The following is a 27,815-nucleotide window of genomic DNA, read 5'->3' on the forward strand; positions in this document are numbered from 1 at the left end:
GATGTAATATCTGTACATCGAAGGTGGAATACAAAATAAAATATCCCCATTGACGGTCATTAGAGTGTACCGCGGCTCGTTGCATTTGCATTGACATTTACCCAATTCTTATTATAAGAGTGCTGTCAAGACCACACAGTTAAAGCCATATTGTATAACATTTACTGCCGACGCCCTCAATATTTTTTCAAAATTCTGATTTGTACATGATTGTTATCCAACATTTTGAAGAAAACGAATACAAGATGTTCATAAACAGTGCGTACATGACGTGCGGGACGGTCATAACATATCAAAAGAAACGACCGAGTCATGTTCAACGGAGTCGCATTGGAGACATATGTAATGATATTAAACAGCGATTTTCTTTGTATTGGGCCAAAATTAAAGAGGACATATCTCTGAAAGTGAAATTTTTTATGGAAATGTTACAATACGGCTTTTTATTTTACAAAGTGCAATATCGCCGCAATTGCAACACTTTGTGTCCATTCCACCTCGTTATTACACACACTCCAGTCTGTTCTGAATCATCGACATCACTTATTAATACCCTAAACCTAATCTCTTAGACAGTTTTGCCAAACCATTTTGTTTTCTTTCTTTTAATCTTCACATTTGTTTGGAATAAGCTTTTCATATTCTTCAAATGCATATCTCCAATCTGGCATGGATTCATGAGTCCAATCATAGAATTCCTCTCTCCACTGTCGCTCCTCCTCTGTTAAGTCGGCTTTAAGGATAAAAAGGAAAAAACACAGTGAAATATTTTTGAAAATTTATTATCAATAATTGACTAAACGGTTGAATAAATTCAAACGGTGTCACTAAACATAAGCGTACGCGACGTTCATAACATAGTACGTACATGGCGTATGGTACGGTTATAACATATCAAAAGAACCGACCTGAGCCACGTCCGATGGAGTGGCTCGCATTGGTAACATGTGCTGATATTAAAAAGTTAAAGGTAGTGTAGCACTACATCAACGTTTTTGAAAAACAAATGTAAACTACCGCGTTAATGCTTTTAGTGGATCAAATAAATATTTTTTTTTTAATTGGCTTCTCATCTAATGCTCATTACTGCAAAAGTCTCGGCCTTACACCTATATTGATGTCATGTTGACACTAGGTCAATGATTTTAAAGTGCGTCTTTTGTATAGTGTTGGTACTCACCTGCAAATGTGACCATTTTTGGGACAAAGTTATTCCACATATTGCACGTTGTTGACTTCAAAGCTCTGCTATCCTTGAATCCTGGTGAAAAGTCTTTGTAAGAAAGATCAGGAAGAGTGTAAGGTTTCCATTCCTTCTCTGGATCATCCATATTTGGTGAACTGCAATAATAATATTTTTAATTGTAACATTGACAGAAAGTAAATTTTGAGAAAAAGCGTCGCATATGTTACATAGAGGAAATACTACACTACATGTCCTTTAGGCACATAAAAATATGTTTACTTGTTCTCGTCCGTCCGACCGTTAATTTTTCCATAAAATATCACGAACTTTTCGCCTCAAAAAATTACCGATGTACAGCAAAACGATTTACCGTGTCCGATTATATCTACTGCTGCCGTATCATCATCCTCAGTGTCTCATTTCCACTATTTGTAAGCTATGTTCACTATATCAAGAACGGCGCATTTAGTATGAGTTTCTCAATAAACGTGCGTATTGTACACAAAATAGCAGAGTCAAATAGTATTTGCTACCATATTATGTTGTATAAAATATTTCAAACGAAAGGTTGAAGCCATTGACAGGATTTTGAAAAGCGTATGGAAATCTGTATAATACGGTATGTGGTTGAAAAGAAAACCTTTTCCCAACCGACCAACATAATTTCTGAAAGTGATTTGAGGACAAGCAAACTGTTTTTCTTGGCCTTTATAGTTTTTAGCAATTTTTCTTGACAGCTCAATTAATAAAGGAATCTTTTGCCATGTGACCAATTAACCATTTTTTACGTATTTTGGGTGACATTCTGATATCCCTTTTAATATTATCAAATAGACGAATAGATTTACTAACCCCATTTTGGCAAAATTGGTCCATGCAGCCATTACGTCCACAGACAAGTTTCGTTCCTCAGGAGTTTGAGAATGCAACAACTGGGGATTAAAAGCGGAGCCAAAAACGTAAGCCAATTCCTCGCCGTGACCAGCCCCGAGCCACGACGGAAAACCTAAAATTATAAGAAAATAATTCAAAATAAATAGATTAATGTCAGTAACGATAATATCAAAATACCGTTTACGGGACAAAATATATCTACATTTGTGATGCGCATCTTTATAATAACTTATTTCAGAACAAAATGAACATATTTTGAGCCATATTTATGGGTCAAGCGACTACGCATAGCAATACGCTAGGTTACGTGTACAATATTACACGTGCTCGCTCCACCTTGAAGCAAACAACGTAATACAAATATTTGGGCAAAAACATTTTTTCTTTAAATTTATTTTGGGGTCATATATAAATAGAAATAAATGGTGTAGCATTATCCTGCATTATCTAAATAATATACCCTTGGCAGTAAAAATACTGACAAATTATTGTAAAGGATAACACATTACTCTATTTCTCAATTTTATACTAGTAATATAAATTTTTGCGTGCTTCGTGTGTATCTGACTCGTTATAGAGTCAGCCTGTAAATTTTGGGAGCCAATCAGCGTCATCGGAACGATTTTGACATTTAACCTAGCTCCTTTGAGAATTTCGCCTGATACACCAATGATCGTCTATGAGATGAATATACCTATAAGAGGGTCTGATGGCACATGCGTGTATTGGTATAAGAATACCGAATGACCGGCTTCTGCGAAGGCCCTAGCATACGTATCACTTGGGCAGGCGAAGGCTTCGTCGGTCATCATTTCAGTGAAAGTGAAGAAGTAGTTGGCATCAGGGTCATCTGCAACCTTCCAATCCACATAGGTCTGCATAATGCCTTCTAATATCAAATCATTCCGGTATGTGTATAAATAATCTTGTAACTTTTGCTCAAATTTTTCCCGGTCGCAGACTGGGTTCCGACGTGGGAGTTGCTCGGGGAAGGCCCGGACGCATAGGATTGTGCCATCGTCCTTGTTGGCACCTACAATAATATTTCCTTGGAAGAAATTTCCCGAGTTCAGCAATTTGAGAGGTTCATCGGGAAGGAAGTCGCCATCGACCACCGGTACTAGTGGTATAATATTAGTAATGGTCAGAATAATCTGTAAAGTATTTAAATAACAACAAAAAACACAGTGATTTTATTATAGTCCTCTGTGCACAGTCATAAAACTATTTATATATGCGCATTTATATATACAACCGAAGTCCACTGTTTATATAGTACTATTTTTGGTAAAAGAACAGAACTTAAGGTTGTATTAGCATTGTCCCTGATTCCCAAACAATGTGTCCTTGGCAGTAACAAAGTTTAAATCATAATTTCGCCTGATACACCAATGATCGTCTATGAGTTGAATATACCTATAAGAGGGTTTGAGGGCACAGTCATAAAACTCAGCACAAGTTTACAGGAACCACTATGCCCCTAGACACAACTTATACATCATTTAGCATAATTCAGGGACGCAGTTCTATGCAAGCGCAGAACCCTTACCAGATTTAAGTAGGTAATCGTGGCGAGTGAGTTATTAGCACCAATTTGGGTAAAATGTGTTAATTTATTACAAATTCTTCACGGCACTCCTAACCAGGCCCAGACTAAACTACTGATTTTGAGGACGTTGTATTAGATTAATTCCTCATAATCCTCGATACTCATGCTAAGAGTCACAATATGGCCGCTCGTACATACTGGTTATGTCTACTACTTGCCGTACAAGGAGAAGAGACAATTAAACCCTATATGACTTGACTCTGTTGAAGAGACTAATATATACATATTCCGAACTTTGAACCGTCTACGAGGCACGTTTCATTTCAAAATAGACGTACCCTGGATGTGGCACTGCTAATGCTTTGAGCAGGTACATTTCTTAAACAGGCTACCATTTCAGCACTGGAACTTGTATCACAGCCACAATCTTTTGCAATGAACTCAGCATCTTTGCGAGCTTTGGCTATGTCATATTCTACCGCCCAGGGAGAGGTACCAGTACCGCTCTGAAAGAAAAGGAAAGTCAAATGCATGTACAAACTTGTGTAAATCTTTCCCGCTTATTTGCGATGCACTATGAAACCAAAAACCAAAGCGATATAAATACATAATAGTAGTAATCATCCAGTTATATTCTCTTGTGCAACACCAGCATAGCACCATATAAGTGAGTTCTAAAATCGAAGACAGGATTAAAAATACTAGTTTGCGTCTGACGTCACTGTCAATCAAACTTCCCACGACCCATGATTGGTTAGTAAAAGGAAAATTGATTCATCTAGTGCTGATCGGAGAAAAGGAATCGCAGAAAATGGCGATAAATTACGGTACTTTAACAAGGCAAAAAGCTGTTTTACCGTCGCGTTCAGAAACGTAATCATCACGACACTCGGGAACACACCGTCCCCGAGTTTGATTGACAAGTGATGTCAGACAGTTGGCCATTAGATCGCGGCCACGCCGAATTCTATGGCTTGGCCGTTAGATACTAAAACACATTGTGGGATAGGCTTTTACGACGGGAATTCATAACAATTAGTGGTTTTTTTTAGCGGGTTCGCCGTCGGACAAGTTTAGAACTGTCAAGCTTTCGTCAGGAGTAGCTCTGACTTCTTCAGGATAAAGTACCTAAGAATGAGACATGTAGACAGCCCCTTGTCTACTGATGACTCTAGCAAGAGTCGTTCACTGAAGACTGCCCCTTATCAACAGAGAACAAGCAGGTCTCGCCTATCTGCTAATATAAAGGTTTTGGTGGCTCTGAAAAGAGCCGTTCAATGAAGACTGCCCCTTGTCTACAGAGAACTAGCAGATCTCGCCTATCTGCTGATTTAATAAGTTTTGATGGCTCTGAAAAGAGCCGTTTGCTGAAGACTGCCCCTTGTCTACAGAAACAAGCAGATCTCGCCTATCTGCTGATTTAATAGGTTTTGGTGGCTCTGAAAAGAGCCGTTCACTGAAGACTGCCCCTTGTCTACAGAAACAAGCAGATCTCGCCTATCTGCTGATTTAATAAGTTTTGGTGGCTCTGAAAAGAGCCGTTCACTGAAGACTGCCCTTGTCTACAGAAAACAAGCAGATCTCGCCTATCTGCTAAATTAAAGGTTTGTTGGCTCTGAGAAAGAGCTGTTCAATGAAGACTGCCCCTTGTCAACAGAGAACATGTAGACTGCATATGAAGAGCTCTGTTTCAAAAGCCCTTACATCCACTTTTGGCTGAAATTGAGTTATTGACATGACATTATAGCGTGGGTAAAAATACACATTTTGGTGGTTGTTTGACCTTCATACCACTTTCCCTTCCGGAGATATTGAATATTTCCCGTGCGGGAAATCTTAGGGAATTTCCGGAAATCTGAACTTAAAATGAATATAGAATTGCTTTGTTTTAATTTTTTTTGATGTATAATAGTAGCCTGGAATGTTCTTTACCTATTAAAACCAAAAGGAACTGTTTTTGGGTCACTATGTTTGAAAAAATCATTTTAATTAACAAAAGGTGTAGCTTCGGAAATATCCAAAAAATGCCATTTTCCCGAATTTAATTAAAAATTCATAATAAAAAAAGTAAATGAGATATTTCAATTTTTCTTTTTGATTTTGAAAGCATTAGTCAAGTTACATAAAGTAGTGCAAACAAATGGGCTCAAATTTGATTGCAAAGGTGGTTTTTAGAAAAGGGGTAAATTTATTTTGTTGCAAAACCCCTTACAACGACATAAAAGAAATAATAAATAAAAATAGGAAGGCTTGAAATTTGTACCAAACCTATTCTTTTAGTTTCTATTCATTAACACTTTATCCAAATCCAAATTGAATCAAATTGTTTCTATTCATTAACACTTTATCCAAATCCAAATTGAATCAAATCAAACAGGTAATACTTGCACAATTAAAAAAAGCTGTTTTACTCAAAAAGTCAAAAGTGGATGTAAGGGGTTTTGCAACAAAGCTCTTCATATTATACTGTAGTAGAAGTATACGGCTTACCAGGAACCGTTTGGCCACTCATGGACTAAAACACGTTTGCTAGAATAGTTGTTTTCTCAGACATGCCAGTGAAGGTCTTCAGGCCAAGTACCTACAAATTGCTAGTGACTTACGTACACGACACGTTTTGAATACCCACCTCCATAATACCTTGGTTAAAATAATTCCAACCATGTGGTGACACAAGCTGCAACCCGACACTAGCACCACCGGCACTTTCGCCGAATATGGTCACTTTATCAGGGTCGCCACCAAATGCTGTAATAATCAAGAAAGCATACAAAAAATAAAATATCTAGTATTGTTAAAACATAATGCTTGACCATTGGCCATTGTTCGGTAATTTGCAATGGGATTTCACAATACTTTCACTTCGATTGGGGGGCGCATGCCCGGAGCCCTTATTGCGATACACCCCTTGAACATGTCCAAGCTTATCTGAAATGCCAAACTGGCAAAATCTTCGCGTTTTGCTATTCTCGTAGTGACGACCTAAAAAACCCTCTCATATTGTACTGACTATAGAGGGCGATATTTCAAATTTTGCGGTACAAAGCGGTTTTTGTCATTGTTACTACTGGTGCTTATTTTTATCGCGAATCACTTCATTTGGAACGGTTTATAATTTAGTGTGCGGAAGGCAAGACATGTTGGCCAGGAGGCCTTGTTGTTTTCATGCTGAAGTAGACATGCCGCCCAAATGGGTTTGTTTTGCACAACAAATCCTTAGACATGGAGGCAGGTTGTACACAGAAAATTCTTAGACATTGGTCAATATGTTTTTTAAAGAGCAATTTTTTACAATTTTTAAGTAAAAATTACCCCTTGAAATAGGGTAGGTTTTGAAACTCGAGAAACACACACCGTTCAAGTCCCCTTCGGACGTACATGAAGCGTTGGGTTACAGATATATTTCACGGATTTTTCAATCGATTACAGGCTTTCGTCTCCTCTTTGTACCACCAAGCCAACTTTTGGCAAGGAGGACATTGACGGTGTTTATTTGGGGTTCGACAGTATGAAAAAAACACGGTGACGATATGTGACCTGCTATACCACGAAATAATAATCGCAAGTTGGTTGTTTCGAGACATCCTGCCCGGCTGAGTTGGTGTTCTTTGTTTGTCGCGCTCTTTTACAACCCAGTAGTATATGCCCTTCGAGAATGACCCATTGTGCCCCCATTCACAAAGTACATAAAGACATACTACTTGCTTCAATTTGCTTGACCAGGTGCGTAAGAAACAAAGAACACCAACGTAGTAGCGACTTGCGACTTAATGCTCATTTCGTGGTAGCAGGGCACATATATTATTCTGGTCTTGTCCATTTCTTTGCTTTTATTGCATAATTGAAACTCAGTTGGCATCCAAGGATGGTAATAAGTATGAGCAACATAAATTGTCTATATGGATAGTATATTTAAATTCTACCTGATATATACTGGTTTATCCATTTCAGCGCTTCTAACTGGTCCCATAATCCGTAGTTTCCAGGCAGCTCTGGATCCCCTAAACATAACAAATACAAGCATATTACTTGATTAATACACGTATCATAATTAATGATATCGATATGAGTTTTGAGAGACTGCGTAATATCGATTCATCGGTTTGTTAATTTCATGTTATGCGTGGATTATATTGAATTAGTGAAAAAGGGATCAGCGCTTTAAATGCAGAGGTCGCGCGATCGATCCCTTATTCACTAAAAAGACAAATTAATATATTTAAGCAGAGCGCCAAACTCAGAGCGATATAAATCGAGGACGGAAATAAGGCAAGGGTAAAAAAATATTATGACAAACTCTGCCTCTAAAGCGCAAAATATCAGATGACGACTATCTTTCTGGTTCAATACACTTTCGAAAACTGCGCAATCATGTACCGTGTGTCCCAAAAAGGTTACATGTATATTTTTGAAAATAATCTAATTCAATGTTAACGAATATAAAATTTCATTTTCATGGCATAATCTATGTCCTGTACGAGTACCCCTAGAATGTCAAGTTCAAAATTGCGTAATTAGCCCGTATTACACGCATACCTGAGCAAGTTGTTTACGTAACAAGGAGGCTTTCGCAGTATCTTAGCTTGAGAATAAAATGGTTTTATTTTGGTAGTTTAGATTTGGATGTTCAGTATTTAATTTGACGATGTGTTTCTTGTAAGTAATAATTTCAAGCATGACTAAAAAATAAAATAACAAGAAAAAGTAACAATAAGAAAATATTAAAACAAAGGTTTGCGCGTGTTAAACTTTCGTTGAGTGATAGTTAGTCAATCGTTATACCCCTGTTGTCTTGCGCTCAAAAGTTAAACTGCTTTTAAGATACGGAGTTGAAACTGTCAGACACTGATAGGAAGGGTAATAATAATTAAATAATATCTGAAAATATGAGATCGTTTTGTTGTACCATCGCAAATTGCGGTTCATTTTCTACATGTGAACTCTTTTGGACACTTGATGGTGTTAATGAACAAATGTAAACAAATTCGAAGCTCTTAGATAATATATATTACTATACATTCTTGTGAATTTAAGATTACAATTTTTGCTTTGAATTATGTCGCGTATTAGATAAAAAGGAGTTTGTTTAGTCAAAAAAGTAACATCGAAGGGCAACCATACATTTTCTGTACTGCACAAAGTTATCGAATTATCTGTCGTTTGATGTTTCTAGATGTAACTGCTGAATTAGTGCGCGACCTAGCAGTTACCCTGATTGATTTGGCTATATACCCCCATGGAGGACACTTTTGTTACCTGTCGCCAGAAATCCAAATGAATTTAGACGGTAATGAATGTTAACGTAGACTATGTCATGAAATCCAACCAACGTTGTCCCGTCATAAAGTAATCCCTGAACATCAGGTACGGCACTTCCCAGCAAGAAAGCACCTCCGTGTATAAATACCATCACAGGGGCATTCGTTGGCTGTAAAATAGACAACAGAAAAGAACATTATAATGCATAACGTGAAATGAAATATTGACCATTAAAGTGTTTTGAAATGGTGACCATTAAAGTTTTATGAAACGGTGACCATTAGGCTATATTTTATGAAATGGTGACTATTAAAGGTTTATGCAATTGTGACCATTATAGGTTTATGAAATGGTGATCATTAAATTGTTATGAAATGGACACCATGAAATTGTTATGCGTGGTGATATGAGATGGTGACCAACAAGTGAAACTGTGACCACTAAAGCTCACTAAAGTGTTAACTTAAGCTGCGATTCTTTGGGCTCATGTTCACAACTAGACACTCGGACATTTTTCAGCTATATCGACTATGTATGCGTAGTGCACACAAAAGTTAAGTGCTTGTTTTCAAATCAGTTAAATTAGCTCAATCGGTAAGGCCTCCGACTATGGTGCGAGAGGTTGCGGGTTCGATCCCTGAGGGTGGTGTAGTACGCTCTTGTGGAAAAATTCCCTTGGTCAAGGAAGTTACTGCTAATTGTCTAGGCTGTACGCTCTTGAAGCTGCGAAGTCACTGTGTTGTTGTTAAATGGTTTATGGAATTACGTGCGGCGCGTAGTGGCATACTTTACTCTGTAAAGTGTGCTGAGGCTTGTGGATCAACGTCAAGGCGTTGTGCCTGTGCGTAACGCACTATAAATCACTGCGCTTTTTTATTGAGGTTTGCACATTACAATGCTATATTATAGTCCAGTGTACAAGTGACTGGTTGTGCTCTCTAAGCAGTCGATATTATATCTTACCTGAGATTTTTACAACCCTTTAATAATTCCAAATAGGCAAGTTGGAAAAAAAACAGCTCTGTGAAAATAAAATATATTTAAATTATTTACCCTTGGATTAGGAGTCCAAATATTAAGATGTAGACAATCTTCATCTCCATCTCCACCAGGTTGAAGACATGTTTTTCTGAAGTAGGTGGCGTTATACTCCCCTTCCCACGGTGTCACTGGAACTGGTTTGGCAAAGCGATACTGCCCCACAGGCGGCTGTGCAAACGGTATTCCACGATACACATCAAGGTTCTTGTCAATAACAGGATATTCATCTCGATAAAAGTTGTACGTTTCCCCGAATACAACTCCTAATCCTGGTATTGTCACTTTCGGTTGGGCTTGCGAGTGTGCGACAGAAAGAAGCAATGTTACTACTAAAGTCCAATGAATGTATGCGTAAGTCATTTTTGATGATTTATAGGATAGGATTTAAATTATTTCGCCGTCGTGAGTAACTATAACGTAGAATTAATTATTATAAATAAACTCAAGGTTATTAACGTTGATGGACATAGGACCCAATTTATTTATAGTACCCATGTATATTTATCAGTTTTTGATTATATTTGTGAAATTTGATCCCGTCGTTCTATTTACTTTTACCCAGCCACACAGATTTGGATGTCCTTTTTTTTCGCACGCAAGCGACATTTGTTGAAAAATTACCTTGACTGTTGCACCTGGGTCTGATGGGAAATGGAGATGTACGATTACGCCATGAATTAATACTGGCCCTCAATTTTATGAAAATTTGGTTTAATAAAGTGCTATTAATTGTTAGTTGTTGATTTTTTTTGGAAAATTTTCCAGAAATTGGTATAATTTTGCGTCTGTTTTTCGTCAAATTTAGCTTACAGTCGTGTAGGTTTTTTTTTATCAGAGACTCAGCAGTACATACCCACCCAAACCAAAGTTAAGGCCCCTCCCCGGGGACTGCTCTTACCTATGACATCATACACTTACACGCATGCGCATAAACCAGAAAGGAATTATCGATGGTTTTAGGGGTGCATGCTTGAAATGAGAGTTGTTATTATGACTGTGCATTTTGACAGCCCCCAACAGCTAAGAATAAAGTGATAAACTTTAGTATGTACTTTTTATCGACATAGAAAATGTTGCAATTTTCCCAAACAACATGGTGTTTTTAAATAAGAATACTTTTATTTACTTCTCTTGAACAAAATTTGTTTTTGAGAGTTTAAAAGAAGGAAGAAACACGATAAGTGAAAGTCATATAACACCCCAGGGTATCGGCCAATGAACGCCAGTTTACTCATAGACCCTAGAAATTACTAGGGTCTATGGTTTACTATTGAGCATGTTTCAGAGGAAATGGCAAACGAACTTCTGCGTCTCTATCAGTCATTTAATATAAGTGAACAATGGGGCCCTTGCTAGAAGTCAATGTCTCAGGTAAGAGACGCACGATTAGATTATCAGCGTGGGCATGGGAGTTTTGGTTCTGGTTTTTATTGGGGGGAAGGGGAGGTCACCCTGTAGAAATATCGCTGACCAATAACCATGAAATACCTTTTTAATAACGGGTGCTATTAACTTACCAAATTCTGTGGTTTCTTGAGCTACTTTAGATTTAACAACCATTCTTCGAACTAATCTGGTTGTAGTTAATTATAATTTATTAGGGGCTACTTAACCATCATCATTTCGGGGTTGACCTGGCAGCAGAATAGATGAAAATTGTATGGAATCTTTGCACCCCCATTTTAAAAGTGTGGTGCAATAGACATATTTTTAGATGCAAAATGCGCTGCCATAGGAGCTCATAGGGCTTTCCAGATCTGAACCCATCATGTATAGAATTTGATGAAAACTTCACTTTTTACTGGCGGATTTTCAAATGCATCTTTTGCCCTGATATGCTTTGGCTTGTATCTTCATAGAACTTTTAGTTGGCGACTTGGCGTAAATAGATCAACCCTTGCTCAACAATTCTACTAACCTTGGGAGTTTCCCTATTTTTTCCTCATTTTTTCCACAAATAAACTATAATCTGCACAAATATTTACATTGTGGGCGTCTAGAAGGCTGGTCATGAAGTCTATGAGAATTATTATCAAATACTCCGGTAACAATATTTTGTTCTTTCAATCAGAAAGGCTCGGGTCAAATTACAACAACAAAAACCACCGAATCGTAAAGGTACAAAAAAGAACGTTCAAATTTCACTTTGAATTGAACCATGATTGAACAGAACATGGTGTAAGCAAAGGCATTTAAAAAAAACTAGAGCGGTTACCGCACCATAGCTGAACCATGGGGATTTGGCAGTATATTGTGGTATAAGTATATATCACTCCTTTATAACCCCTTAATGCCCTTAAATGAATATTAAAATATTGTAAACATGTTTAGAATGTCATAAAGATCATTGCATTTAAATACCCAGCAAACACAAAACGTTTTCGACATCATTCGCAAAAGGTTATAAAAGGTTGTCAGAAAACGTTTAAATGTCGGGTTATATAAAGGGTATATTAAGAGTATAAAACGTTTTCATAACCTTAAAAAACATTTTTAGATAATCTACTGCTCAGCAAACAAAAATGTTTTACAGAAAACGTTTAAATGTCGGGTTATATAAAGGGTATAAAAACGTTTGAATAACATTCCAAAAACATTCTTGAAAACTTGATACAAAACATTCTAAACAGAATGTTATTTTGGGAGTTGACAAAATATTTTGCGAAAATGTTTGCCCAAAATATTTTCAATAACGTTTTAAAAACGTTTTCATGACCTTTATATAACCCGACATTTAAATGTTATTAAAAGGTTTTGAAAAAACATTTTAAGAACATTTCTGTGTTTACTTGGTTCAAATATTTTAACGTAATGTTATTTAAGTATTGACACAATATTTGGCAAAAATGTTTGCAAAAATAGTTTACAATAACATTTTTTGAAAACATTCAAAAATATTGTTTTAGTGTTTTCATACAAAACGTTTTAAAACGTTATCATGACCTTTATATAACCCGACATTTTAATGTTATTAAAACGTTTTTACCTAAACCAAAAGCCAAAATATAACTTATTTAAAACGTTTTTAAAACGTTTTTGTGTTTGCTGGGTATCAGCTCAATTGGAGCATTTTTGAAAACTTGACCTTTGACCCCTTTGTGAACCCTGAATGATCTTAAATGAATATTGGAATATTTTAAACATGTTTAGAATGTCATAAAGATCATTGCATTTAAATATCAGCTCAATTGGAGCATTTTTGACAACTTGACATTTGACCCCTTTATGACCCCTTAATGACCGTAAGTGAATATTAAAATATTTTAAACATGTTTAGAATGTCATAAGGATCATTGCATATAAATTTCAGCTCGATTGGAGCATTTTTGGTTAAAATGACCTTTTTTGACCCCTGTGACCCCTTGGATGACCTCTGATTTTAGGAAATATTTTTATTATATTCTTTACTTCTTTCTCTTTTATTTGACACCACTTGGGGGTTCATACCTTCGTGGCATTTAAAGATATGTCCATTTCAGACCAAATGGTTGGTAAGTAAGTAAGTAAGCAAGTAAGTAACATACACTCATATAGGCTGATACCATTTCATGGTTCAGCAAAAAGAACAGATTCGCCACTTGTAATACCGGAAAACACTTTTCAACGTGGTCAATGCAAAACAATCTAGTTAGAAATCGACAAACAAAGTTCGTCTATCTATATGATCAATGTCCTTATAGTGCTTGACCTTAATTATTTGTAAATATAATAATATGGTTTTAATCTGTGGTCAATAATATCAATATTTTCTGTTGTCATTAAATTCTGATTACTACTAATATCATAATTACTCTTGTTCTTTGTACTTCTTCTTTTCTTTTTCGGAAGTGCTTTTAGCTATATGTCGTAAAAATACTAGTATGCAGCTCATGATAAGGAAAAACAGAGATAAAAAGACTAGTTCGCGTCTGAAATTCTGACAACCAGGCAAAAAATGCTGTACTGCGCAGGTCGGCAACAAATCACGGCGCGCCTTTGCTTGCCTTTGACCTGACGTCACACGCGAACTAGTCTTTTTATCTCTGTTTTTCATTTTAAGTTAGCTAAATCGGTATAAGTGTTACGTTATGTTCCGGTGAATTGGCGTTTGCTGGTGCGAGTTATACCATCGGCGCATTCCATGTTTGTGCTCGTGAAATAGTTAAGCCAACTTGAAATGTGAGATTCCCCTGGGCAAGGAACTTGATTTCCAAACGTAGACATCGGACGTACGTTGATCTATTCAAAACCACTCTCCTGTATCGAAGCGAGGTCACGTACTTAGCTATTTTTGAAGATATTCCACGTGCAAAATCGACCACGGTTGTTTGATGGGATAATTTGTTAATTTTTCAAACAAAACATCATGTACAACCAAATTTTAGGCTTAAACAGCTAAATGTGATATCATGCAAATGTACACAGATGCTTTTGAGTCATTCACAACTTTGATTTCCCCTCTTTTACAAAATTATTCACTTTTATAGCATTAAAATGTATCTATTAATGACAAAATTGGTGGCGCTATTTAGTTACTGGAAATTACTCTTTCAAGCTTTAATACAGATAATTCCTTTTATTGTTTGTTGAAATATGTTTATAAAATTTCCCTGTTGCTTGTTTCACCTATTCCAGCTGCTTAAATGGCAGTATTAATCACCTACCCCTTGCAAATAATGAAATATGATTTAGGATAAATTGCGCCATCTATAGATTGCATTTAGTTAATAATGAAGCCAATTCTATATGCATGAAACAATCGTGCGACGTAGATACATCGTTGAAAATGCACACAATTTGTCCATTTTACAATATTTTCAGTTAAAGATATAAATGAACATACGAAGGCAAGTCTAATTATTATTATGATCCTTTTGTTTGTAACAAATCATTATAATAAAGGTACAGCGATGTGTTTAAAATGTACATAATTTAAACGCAATATTCATACGCAGAGATTGCCCATTGAAATGTGTGTGAAACTTTGCGTACAAAAAATGACATTGCGATTTCCAACGTAGAATAAAACGCAGATGCTACGTTGAAATATGCTGATTTTACCTCATGTCTAAGTCCATTCAACGCGCATAAATTTTCAGGACGAAAAAGTCTCATTTTGAAAGTAAAGTCATGATATATGGATGTAGTGATCTTTAATCTACCAAAATATATGTTTTTGGGCAACTATAATATTTGGGAGCACAAAAAACAATTAAGTTTAATCAGCATGTAGGTCAAAATTTTAGTCAAAATCAAAAGCGGCCTGTTTGAATTAAGCAGAGACCCAGCTTGCTGTTATTTTTCAATCAATATGCCCTCTATCGACCTAGATTAGATCAGATCAAATATTATAGTCTTTATTCTAGCTGACTCGTTCTCCTTCGTGACGAATGAGCACAATCCAGTTTGGAACCGAGACTAGCAATATTTAACACCGTATTAACGTACGTAAAAACGTACACTAAAACGTACGTTCCACGTGCTGCGTTTGGAAATCGCAATGTCTCTATTGCCTCGGTTACACGTACGAGAGCTCAGGGATAACATCCATTGATACTGACGAGTCATGTGAGAGTAATATGAATTCTTTCATGCCACTATCGCCTACTCGCATTGCAAGGATCATTGTGGACTTATCGACGAGGTTCTGCGTGATCGATGCGATACTAATATAGGCGTAGATCCCGGGGCATGGGGGGGAAATTTCCCAAATATTTTGATAGGGGGATGGTCCATACAATAACATTTATTCATTCATTCATTCATTCATTCATTCAAAGACACGGTAGCAGCTAAAAGCTGAATTGATGTGAAATTTACAATCGGTAAAAAAAATGCATGACATGTATTAAAATATCAAAAATACCACATATAACACACATAATCAAGAAAGGGGCGAGACCTCCTAATGCAACCAGATCCCATGGTAAGTAAAGTCCACAGCTGAAAGTGCGGACAACAGGACCTGTAAAAAAAGTGGAAAGGATGGCCTCACTCACCCAAAGCATAAAACTATTCCAATAACTAATAAATATGACAAATAAATGGATAAAACAATCCGAAACATACATGTTCAATATTGCACATAAAGAAATACATTATTCAAAATAGAAAACAGTAATAAGATGGATTCGAGTTGAGTGGGCCGAATCATCATGAGCCCAGAGGGGTGAGAGAAGAGGAGATGGAAAAGCACCAAACCCCTACTGAGGGCATGTTCACTCGCTCCAGAGCAACAAGACCAATAAAACTTATCAACGCATACTATAAGATCAGAAGTTCAAATATTATTGCACGTTGAATATATAGAAAAGAGGCAACACATGCATTAAAAACAAAAGCGACACATGGTTACCCCCAAGTTGACGCAAGTATGTGGGTTTCTGGCCAAATTATTAAACCTCATATTTGGCCTTTTAAGCCTATGAAAATACCACTTTTCTGTGTGCTTCGCGCGAATTTATTTCACTTTTGCACCATATTTCACCAGTTTAGCTTCAATATGCCAAATTTGTCGCCTCCTTCGCGATGCAATTCCTTGCTATTGGTTCTTGCTTATGCAGTGAAATATACTATTGTGACGTCAATCTTGAAAGCTTTTATCTACCTTGACAACATTACTTGCAAGTCCAACTGCAGGATTACTTAGGCATACCTGCAATCGAACATCCAGTCAGCTTACTGCAAACACCATTCTACTGAGACTGCTTTGACTCAGAATGACAATTAGCATAGATAGATTATGATGACGGGCGTGGTCTTCGTTATGCTTGACTTATCTGCAGCATTTGATACCATTGATTATGTCATGTTACTCAATCGTTTAACCCTAGTGCTACGAAGGATGTACCAGTCCTAATATTGTTCTTCCTGCTTAAAAAACGCGAGTCTTTACACCTAAACGACTTAAGCCAATCGTAGATCCATCCTTTGCGCTCATTTTAGTGATAAATGTTTACCCCAGCCCTTCCCGGGGTAGGGCCAACTATCGAAAAGAGGGGTGGTGAGGCCCACCGTAGGTTTCTACAGTACAATCCATGATATTCATTTTGCTCTTGTGAAACTATTCCAAGAGATTTCGACTTTTAATCTGTAGTTAGGTACTTAGGTGGAAATAGTCCTTTCATATTTAGGAGACATTTGTAAGTAGAGACAACTAACTACCTGTTGACGCTTTGGAGTCTGGGTTTAAACAAGGTACTCAAAGTGTTTAATATTAGTTATGATGTCATCAAAATATTCCCCAGGTTGTTCCTACTGATAGACTCATACATTGAGAAATAGCAAATAAGTAGCGATTTTGTGAAAATCTACTGCTCTACTGATCTAATACTGAATGTATTTCAGCACAATTGTAGTATGTACCAAAATACAATTCTCGGAGAGTTCCAAGTTGATCCAATAAAAAATGTTTTTCCTCACACTCTAATGTTCAACAAACAAACAAACAAACAAACAGACAATAGACCTTTATTTAGAATATTGAACCTTCAACCTATTGTGTGATTAATCTTCCATTAGGCTTTTAAGGTCGCCTTTAAATTCACCCGAACAGATAATTAGGTCGCACATTACTGATAATTATTTTTATTCTGAAGATAGTGTCCGTAATTTAAAAGATCAAAATCAAAGTCCAATGTTCTCAAGTAACTATAATCAGATATCTTGTTAACGTCCCTGGTACTCCATTCATCATTATCATCGTTTTATTTCTTATTCACATCAATCAATGCCAATAGAAGGCACGAAAGATGACTCTGCTTGACACATCTCTAATATTTTTGTGCGGATTTATCTTTGCATTGTCTTACGGCGATGAATTAACCGTCACAGCTAACCCAAGGGTTGTAATTCCAGATGTAGGTGCAGTTATTGGTGAGACGTACCACTACGTAAGAAATGAGTATCCTATAATCGATACATACGTCGATGTTTTTCGTGGTATACCTTTTGCAGAACCTCCACTAGGACAGTATCGTTTTACAAAACCTGTACCTGCGGCGCCATTTACGGAAGATTATAACGCTACGTATTATCGAAGTCCGTGTACTCAGCTTGGAACGGATGATGGTGACGAGGACTGTCTTCATCTTAATATATGGGCGCCAAATCCAAGGGTAGGTTAAGCCTTGTGTGTATATGTGACCCACTCTGACAAAACCCGGTACAAGTTGTATTTTTGCAAAATGATACCAAAATGATAAAAATAGCTTAAATACTTTTCAAGATATTGATAAATTTGTAAATGATACCTAATTGCTATTCTTAGAAATGGACCAATTAATTGTCTGCTTTACACAAGATTACCTAGTTCAACTAACCCTCTTTTTGATAAGTACTTTCAAAGATTTAAAAGTCCACTTAGTCCCACAGTCCATTTAGTTCAACGATTCCACCAAGCCTATAGTGACACTATTTTACGCAGGCCAGACCATCATAAACCATCACTTAGTCTTCCACAATCCTTGAGATAATATAAGTCGATCCCACTCATCCTGCTGACATTGTGTGTTATCGAATGAGAGATTAATTGATCAGCCCCAGAAATAAGAATTTCTTATTGCAAATTTCGCATCTCACTTTTCAAGTTGGGGTGCTATTTCCTCTGATGAGGTGCAATATTAAGTGCAGATTTGGAAGTGGTTAAGAATGCTTATAATAGGGCAGGCCAATAACATTGATATACCTTTTTGATTACGGGGTTATATAAAAAACGTGTTTAACTTACAGAGTTTTAGGTTTCTAGAGCTACTTAGCAACCATTTAACAACCATTCTTAGAACCTAAACTGATTCTAGTTCATTATATGAAATACAATATATTTTTGCAGGGCTGCTTAATTAATCATTTTTGAGGGCTGACCTGGCAGCAGAGTAGGTGAAAAATTGTATCACAATTTTGCATCCCATTTTTAAAGTGGCGTGCAATAGGCAATATGTTTTGAGTTGTACAATGCGATGCGATATGGCCTAATTCCAGGTCTGTGTTTGATCTCAGGGACAGTAACAGGACTACATATCTTGTAAAAGAGCTACTCATGGGCCATTCTCAGAATGCTTTGAATTGGATGGTCCAACAACTACAAGAAACTAATTTTTATTGGTATAGCCTTTGCTGTAAATAAACACTAAAGCAATTCCACACCTTTTCCTTATATCTTTTAATTAGGTCCCGGATGCTGCTGTTATGATTTGGATCCATGGAGGAGGTTATATTATTGGTGATGGTGTCGAAGTTAAGGTCGATGGTTCGCCATTGGTTGGATTCAATAATGTAGTTTACGTAACAATACAATACAGACTTAATTCATTTGGATTCTTAACTACTGGTAAGATTTTCCTGTATCATTTAATATATCAAATTTGATATTATAACACGTATTTGTACATGGCCCTTATTAAAATTTAACGTAAATACTAACTTAAATATCAGCCTGTCGAAGTGGTTAGGTACTTGCCCCTGATTCATGCGGTTTCAGGTTCAAAACCCGACAACATTGCGACTTTCTTGATTGACTGGGGTATAGATTAAATATAGACATCCTTTCGCCCCATGGTATATTAGCATTGGGTAAGACAACTCCGTCCTTCGGAGGGAACGTTGAACCGTAGGTACGGGATACAGAAAGTATAATTTACATAGTCGTTTCTAAAAGAGTAAGTATGTGAGGCATTATTGATTGTCCCATATCTCGTTCTGTTTGGAAATGTCTTAATAATGAAAAGACAAAAGTAGATAAATAAGTATATAAACCATTTTTACAATGAAATGACCATTGCACATTTTACAGGTGATTCAGCACTACCAGGAAATTATGGACTGTGGGATCAACTTCTTGCAATACAATGGGTAAAGACTAACATAGCAGGTGAGATTCAACTTGACGCTACAGCTCCCTTCAAAGTTTTAAGCAATTCTTCTTGACTTGGCAGCTTTAGTTCACTGTCCCGGCCGCGTGTTTATTGTTTGAAACCCTGATGGGCCTCAATACTCTGAACCTAAACTAACCCTAAGTGTTGGTGGTATTGCGGCCCATTATAGTTGCAAAAAAATAAACACGTGTCTTGGCCCTGCGATAACCAGTCAATACCAGTTTTTTATACAGCCAAGGGCTATAAATGACCGAGATGATAAATCAGTTTCAACAGATGACCTTGTCCAGCTTTCCAGAAAGTGACCTTCACATGAGACAATTGGTCGACAACTCAGACCATGTGTCGTGTGGCGCAGTAGCTAGAACATTGGACTTATGATCGTAAGGTTGTTGGTTCGAACCCCATCTCGGTCATGATGTTTCCCAATTCGCTGTCGTAGTGCACGTTACAATATGACCGTTGCCAGGTCAACTGGATCACGCTTTTTTTGTTACGAACCACTGATCGAAATGATCACAACACAAAGCATAATATGGCATATCAAAATTCGGAACAGGTGTATGAGCCCAGGCTTGGAGCAGTAACCAATGGTTACTAACGTGCACTACGACAGCGAATAGACGTAAAAGTTTGTAGAAATTGACCTTGTGTCAGCTTGGCGTGATGGCATTAATCGTCCGAGCCGAGTACCTCCGGGTGTTTCATAAGACAGGCAGACAGACACCCCGACAGACACACAGGCACCCAGACAGTCAGACAGACAGACAGGTGTTACAACTGGTATAAACAGATGCCATACTAGAAGCATTTGTGGCCATATTGAATAAAGCAATCGCCCCCATTTTTCAGCTAAAGGTTTTTAGTTAGAAATGTTAGATAGCACAATATCTACACATTGTGTTTACATTAGCAGTAATTACTGGTGTAATTAGACGATTAACTTGCGTATCTATTATTCAAGAGCTGATGTTCTGTAACAAGTGCTTAAATTTGTTTACAGTATCACCATTCATTCATATCTCATCGTTGCCTTGAATAGTAGTACTTAATGTGTTATCTTTGTTTAATTATGGACAGGTCAAGAGTCCTTCGAATCCATGCATTTGTATAATGATTCAATTAAAACAGTTGTCTGTAAATAACGCCTTTGTAAACGCCTTTGTGTGCACAATCACGGTTTATTTTGTTGTCTTTACTTTTCGATCAGATTCATTTGGAAATATCATACCGGTTCATTTATCTGATGAGACACTCACAATTCGAGGGTTGACAAACAGAAGGCCTTAACTCACTTTTGGCAATTTTGACATTTTGGTACCAAAATAATCTGTAATACCCACAGATTCTTAAAACCATAAAGCCTTAACTCAATCAACTTCCTATTGCATCTATAGCACAATAATACTTGGTCACATTTCAATGCAAAATATTATTTTATTCATTTTTCTCAAAAAGGCACTTTTTGAGTTAAGGCCTTCTGTTTGTCAACCCTCGAATTGTACTTTGGTTTTACTTGGCACAAATTAAAGCCACATTGTAACATTTCCATAAAAATAGATAAGTATTTATATATTTTCCATAGAATGTTAGCTTTTATTTTCAGATGTGTCCCCTTTTAATGTTGAGCCGAACAACTGAGGAAAAGCAAAGAAAATTGGAATTTACTACCAGCGCCGATGTTGCCAGTGCATGTCACTCCATCGTTTGTGCTTTGATGTGTGTATCCCGCACTGACTCTGTGTTATGAATATCGTGTACGCATTCGACTAATGTTTTCATCGTAATAATCAAACGAAGGTTTCTGCGTTTTATGCGATTTGACAAAATTACAGCACTGTAATAAAGTCTTGGTTTTTGGAGGGTATGTTAGTTTAATAATGTACATTACAATAGAGTCAGAATTTTGAAAAATATTGAGGGCGTCCTCCTCGGCAATTGTTACAATATGGCTTTAAAAAGGTTTCCGATACAATCCCTTTATTTATCTATATGGCTCGACATCAAGAATCATAAAGGGAGTATGAATCGATCATTTTTATTACAAAGACCAAACCACCTAAAGTGGAATTTGAAATCTCTAATTAAGTAAGCACAAAGTTTTGCTAAATTCTATATTTCAGCTTTTGGCGGTAACCCTGAAAATATAATGATCTTTGGTCAGAGTGCCGGTGGTGGCAGTGTCGGTTTGCATCTGCTGTCTCCTCATAGCTGGCCTTATTACCACAGAGCAGCAATGCAGGTTAGTGGGTCACATAGTGGACAGATGTCCTTGTAATCATGGTAATGGCAACCATTCTAACATAGCCTCTTTAATTTACCTTACCTCCGAGTTTACCGATAAAATTGTAATCTGAAACTTCACTACGACAACTCAGTACCGACTACCGAGTATCGATGTGATTTATGGTGAGCTTCGGCAAACCCAATATCCTCAGCAAAACAAACGTAACAGAAAAGAGACCTTAGCATTAATGCTAAGGTCAAATATCATGATATTGGGCGCAGAACAGTAATCAGACTATGAATCAGAATCTGGAAATACCCATCGCAACCAGAACCAGATCCCTTTGTTTCCATACAAGAAAACCGAGAAATAAGCAGTTAATTTTTCTTTATTCAAAAGGTTTCAGACTCAAGTTAGCTCGATTAGTATTCAACAACGTGGATCGCCAATGCACAATCAAACTAGAGATTTAAAGAAATCCCTGTTAAAACTTTATCTCTTTGAGATAAGTTTCTTCTCAGAATTAATTTACTACAAACTCTAACACGTTGGACTTAACTGCTATTATAAGAACCACTCGTTTCTTACTAATCAGTACACAAATCTATAACTTTTGATATTATAGTACGTTTAAATTACACCCTTACAATTTGTTGACCTTATCTTGTTGCAATAGCTGCCACATGTCACATATTTAGATGCATACAATGTAGAATATACCAGAGCAGCTATTGCAGATAGGGCCTTCTTGTTCTAACCCTCTTAACGTGTCTTATTACTGCAGAGTGGAACGGGAACAAGTCCCTGGGCTCTTGAATATGATATTGAAAAGGCTCGTTCTGAAGCAATCGAGGTTGGCGAACAATGTGGGTGCGACACAACTTCAAGTACAGCTCTTCTGGAATGTCTGCGTGAAATACCGGCGAAAAATATTACTGCAGCTACAAATACGGTAAGCTTTAGTAGCACATGATCAGTGGGAGCGGGAGCATAATAATTCAGGGAGTGACCATACTTGTGCCTGTTTGAGATTGAAAATTGCGCGATTTGCGCACGAAAAAATGGTTAATTTCAGACTATTTAGCCCCAAAAATGAAGGTGACTTTTGGTATTTGACTCTCAACCAGGTAATTTGTCAGGACCATAATCACGACGAGTTATTGATATCCTTTTCTTTTTTGTATTCAACAGATCGCTATAAGAACAGTCAACGTGACACCATTCATACCAATTGTTGACAATGACTTTCTTTCCTTAGCCCCAAAAATGAAGGTGACTTTTGGTATTTGATGCCAGTGCGAGTGTAGCGCTCAAAATTGTGCAATTTTACCCTAATTTGGGCTTCCCTCAGGTGATGAACATACAAACATTTATCATGACAAAGAGTGTAAGATCATACACTTGCGATGTTGACACAGCGGTATTGGGTGTCTCGTCAATAAAGAAACAACCTTGCTAACATAAGTCATATCAGATAATATTCCAGTTATGTGTGACTATATTAATCTCTATTAAAGAGAATCAATGTAAATGGAGACCTGGCTTATTTGCTTATTTATTTATAGTATTCGGCGAGATGCGAGGCAACCCAAAGTCTTTTACATACAGTAAATTGAAGTATGCATTATAAAACACCAAAATCAAACAAAGATAATATAGGCCTATAACTAGAGCTGTTGTGGCTCAAGAGCCACGATTATCACGCGCTGGCTTCTGAATTCGATGAGCTCCACATGAGATTTGACCTCAACAATTATGAAAAATGTATTACTCTCAACCAGGTAATTTTTCTGGACCATAATCACGACGAGTTATTGATATCTTTTCCTTTTTGTATTCAACAGATCGCTATAAGAACAGTCAACGTGACACCATTCATACCAATTGTCGACAATGACTTCCTTTCAGACGATCCTCGACGTCTTGTCTCCCAAGGCAAATTCAAGCAATGCGAACTTCTTCTAGGCTCCAATAAGGACGAAGGCTCGTCCTTCGCAATGAGAGCATTCCCGGAGCAAATTCCAAGAAGAGTGCCTTATATTCCCCGCTCGAGATGGGACTCGGTTGTACCTATGTGGGTATTCATGTATACTAACGATCTCATTTTAGATGCAGTGGACCAGCAATATATCGATTGGACAGTTGCTGATGACCCTGATGCAAACTATTTCTGGATCTGGGTTGACATGAACACCGATGAAGGTTTTGCGTGTCCCACTGATACATACGCACGGACGTGGTCACAACATGGTAACGACGTCTACCTGTATCAGCTTACCCACCTACCTTCTAACCACGAGGGACTTCCAACTTGGCTAGGTGTTGCGCATAATGACGAATTGCAATTTGTTTTTGGAAGGGCCTTGAATCCGCTTGGCGATCTTGAGCAGACACCAGAGGAGATCAACATGACTGTGTACATAATGAAATCATGGACAAACTTTGCTAAAACTGGGTAAGTAATACTTAAGTTTCAATCTTAAATGAGTACAAACAAGCCTAGTATTGCTTCAGTGGTTCTCGAGATTGAAGGCTATGGCTAACACCCAGAGCATTAAAGAGAGTGAAGAAATGGTCTGTACTTCTGTGTCAAAACCTCTTTTCAAAGGACAGCCATTAGATACTGGAACTTTCACGGACAGTTATAACAATGGATGGCAAAAATGTAAATTCGAAAAACATGATCCTAGGTACAATGGTTTATCTTGGTACGTGTCATTGGCAAGTAATACTGTATTGCCTTTGTGAACAATTACTGTTTTCGTATTGATACCTAAATTAAGTACATTTTATGTACAGGGGAAAGAAGAATTACGCATCGCACACTAGCACATTTAAACATGAATTTACAAATGGAAACATAACATGCATAGGCAGATATACCAGAGAAAAAACTCCGGACATACCTGCCTGCGCGGGGACTTGAACCCCAGACCTCTCGCTTGTCGGGCGAGCGCTCTACCACTGAGCTACACAGACTGTCCTTGATAAACAGGACTCCAGTCTGGTACTTATGGATATGAGCAGTCAAGGGTGAACAGTACAAACAACACATTACCCAGCAAACACAAAACGTTTTCGACATCATTCGCAAAAGGTTATAAAAAGTTGTCAGAAAACGTTTAAATGTCGGGTTATATAAAGGGTATATTAAGAGTATTAAACGTTTTCATAACCTTAAAAAACATTTTTTGATAATCTACTGCTCAGCAAACAAAAATGTTTCACAGAAAACGTTTAAATGTCGGGTTATATAAAGGGTATAAAACGTTTTAATAACATTCCAAAACCATTCTTGAAAACTTGATACAAAACATTCTAAACAGAATGTTATTTTGGGGTTGAAAAAATATTTTGCGAAAAATGTTTGCCTAAAATATTTTCAATAACGTTTTAAAAACGTTTTCATGACCTTTATATAACCCGACATTTAAATGTTATTAAAAGGTTTTGAAAAAAACATTTTAAGAACATTTCTGTGTTTGCTGGGTTCAAATATTTTAACATAATGTTATTTAAGTATTGACACAATATTTGGCAAAAATGTTTGCAAAAATAGTTTACAATAACATTTTCGAAAACATTTTAAAAATATTGTTGTAAGGTGTTTTCATACTAAACGTTTTAAAACGTTATCGTGACCTTTATATAACCCGACATTTTAATGTTATTAAAACGTTTTTACCTAAACCAAAAGCCAAAATATAACTTATTTAAAATGTTTTAAAACGTTTTTGTGTTTGCAGGGTACATACCATTTTTTCGAGATCAATTAATGATGCTTACCCGCCAGCCTAATATAATCATACAAACAGAGGAAGAGGCTTAATACGCATCATACACTGGAACATAGATACATTCAAACATTACAACTAGTGCACGAGATCAAATTAATGATGCTTAATATTATTGATATATTAAGAATAACGATTAAGCATCATTAATTTGATCTCGTGCACTAGTTGTAATGTTTGAATGTTTCCATGTTCCAGTGTATGATGCGTAAGCCTCTTCCTCTGTTTACATTTTATGTAGTTCTATTCTAATGTACTTTTTACTTACAACTCTACAGGAATAAGTGTCACAAATAGTTGCAATAATGTACCTTATTTTTTCGTCCATTTTCATATAGAAATCCTAACAGTGAACCATTAACACCTGCTGACATGGACACTTTCTGGCCGGCATATTCGATTCCAGAGCTAAATTATAAAGACCTGTCACCTACGATGTCAAATAAACAATCGCTGAAAGCAGAGATTTGTCACTTCTGGAACGAATTTGCTCCTAAAATGGTCACATTTTCAGGTAATAATATTTCATATTGTATTCAATGCTCTAAGCTGGCAGCTCTAATACTAGTTTTACGTTACATAAAATATACTTCTCTTAATTAAACGGGATCAAAAACAATTTTACATTATATTTTCTATTGTAAGACATAAATCAATTACAGAAGCTTTTCATTCGCAACTTTTTGAATATTTAACATGTTTGAGAATAAGCATGTTTTCAGTTACTTTTAAGTGTTCCAAATTTTTTTAGTAAATATTTATTTTTGTTTAATTGGTTTTCTTGAACAGCTGATCTTCAAGAAACAGAGAAACAATGGCGAGAAGAGTTTTATTCATGGAAACATACCGATATGCCAGAATGGCGAGACGCATTTGACGATTACCAAGCCATCAAGTCGACTTGTGAAAACTGACGAAAAGAACAGACACAGTGAAAGCATAATCGATGGGAAGAACTGGTAGTGATCGCACATTATAAGGTTTCCATTTACAGGAGAACCATTGGTTCTTAAAAGGACAATAAAACGATCTTTAAGCATACTGAGGAACTTTTTAGGTTCTCTCTAAAACGTCAACATACCTCTTTTCTGAAGGTCCAAGTGCGAGGGTTCTCCCCGCATCGAGGACACGTTTTGGAACATTTTTGTTCCTAGAGTAAACCAGTGCACTCATATATAATTACCGGTACCCGGTAGAGAACTAGTCCACTGCAAAAGAAGGGTCCACAGCGAATTCCTATCTATCGATTTTTGAAGAAAAAAAAGCTTCTTCTGAAGTATGGGGTGTAGTCTAGCGCCTACTAACTAATACCTTCCAACTGTATAGTATAGCTCGATTATAACAATGACAAACTACAATCTTGGAAATAAGTCTTGGAACGCTTGCGTCTAAATAACGGAAAACTGTCACCCCTTTCCCCCTAAATGTTGAGAAATGCCAATGTCTTCAGCGGGATCTCAATGTGTCCAACATTGATTGATGTGGAGCGGGAAGTGTAAATCATTGTTGTAGATATCATGTTTGTTCCCAAGCACAATATACGTCATTTCCATGATCATAAGAAATTCTGGACGGAATTTACGTCAGAGTGTGCCAAGCGTTCCAAGTACCTTTTCCAAGATTGTAGATCACAACTTCTTTCAATCTTCTATCCGTCCAAAATAAAACGAATTATAATCGATCTTTTCTGTTCTCATGGTGCTGACCAAAGTGTTTTCAATACCATGAGACTTCGGTACTCGGTGCATCTGATCATTGCTGAATCATTTGATTTACAATTATAAATCTAAAATCTGAGACTTTGCACTTGTTTGAGTAGTGCACAATCAATCAATATGACGAGATTATAAAGAATATGTCACTCACCACGTTTATCCGAAGAAAAAAATTACCAAAGAATTCCCCTTCTTTACTCATGTATCCGTATAAACTATACGAGTATATAAGACAATCTGTTCTTTAAAAATAATGGGCCATTCCAGTTAAAATCCATACACTTCAATTGTGAGTCACC

General features: G+C 36.8%; 2 protein-coding genes across 2 annotated transcripts; one reads left to right on the plus strand and one right to left on the minus strand.

Moving 5' to 3' along the window:
• Window positions 1-503: 503 nt before the first annotated feature.
• On the minus strand, window positions 504-10,289 carry LOC140142213 (cholinesterase-like). Its single transcript, XM_072164180.1, has 9 exons — window positions 9,942-10,289; window positions 8,886-9,057; window positions 7,553-7,630; window positions 6,259-6,377; window positions 3,968-4,135; window positions 2,775-3,234; window positions 2,039-2,192; window positions 1,181-1,341; window positions 504-733 (listed from the first exon to the last, which is right to left on the minus strand). Exons 1-9 carry the CDS (start codon window positions 10,287-10,289, stop codon window positions 606-608), a joined length of 1,788 nt encoding a protein of 595 aa, XP_072020281.1. The 3' UTR covers window positions 504-605.
• A 7,370-nt stretch (window positions 10,290-17,659) lies between these two features.
• LOC140142214 (acetylcholinesterase-like) lies at window positions 17,660-26,715 on the plus strand. The gene is made up of 8 exons (XM_072164181.1): window positions 17,660-18,025; window positions 19,077-19,236; window positions 19,699-19,776; window positions 21,904-22,022; window positions 22,792-22,959; window positions 23,852-24,462; window positions 26,140-26,315; window positions 26,591-26,715. The coding sequence occupies exons 1-8, from the start codon at window positions 17,660-17,662 to the stop codon at window positions 26,713-26,715; spliced, it is 1,803 nt and encodes a 600-aa protein (XP_072020282.1).
• The last annotated feature ends 1,100 nt before the right edge of the window (window positions 26,716-27,815 follow it).

The sequence above is a fragment of the Amphiura filiformis genome, chromosome 20 (assembly GCF_039555335.1).
Source record: "Amphiura filiformis chromosome 20, Afil_fr2py, whole genome shotgun sequence".
Lineage (NCBI taxonomy): Eukaryota > Metazoa > Echinodermata > Ophiuroidea > Amphilepidida > Amphiuridae > Amphiura > Amphiura filiformis.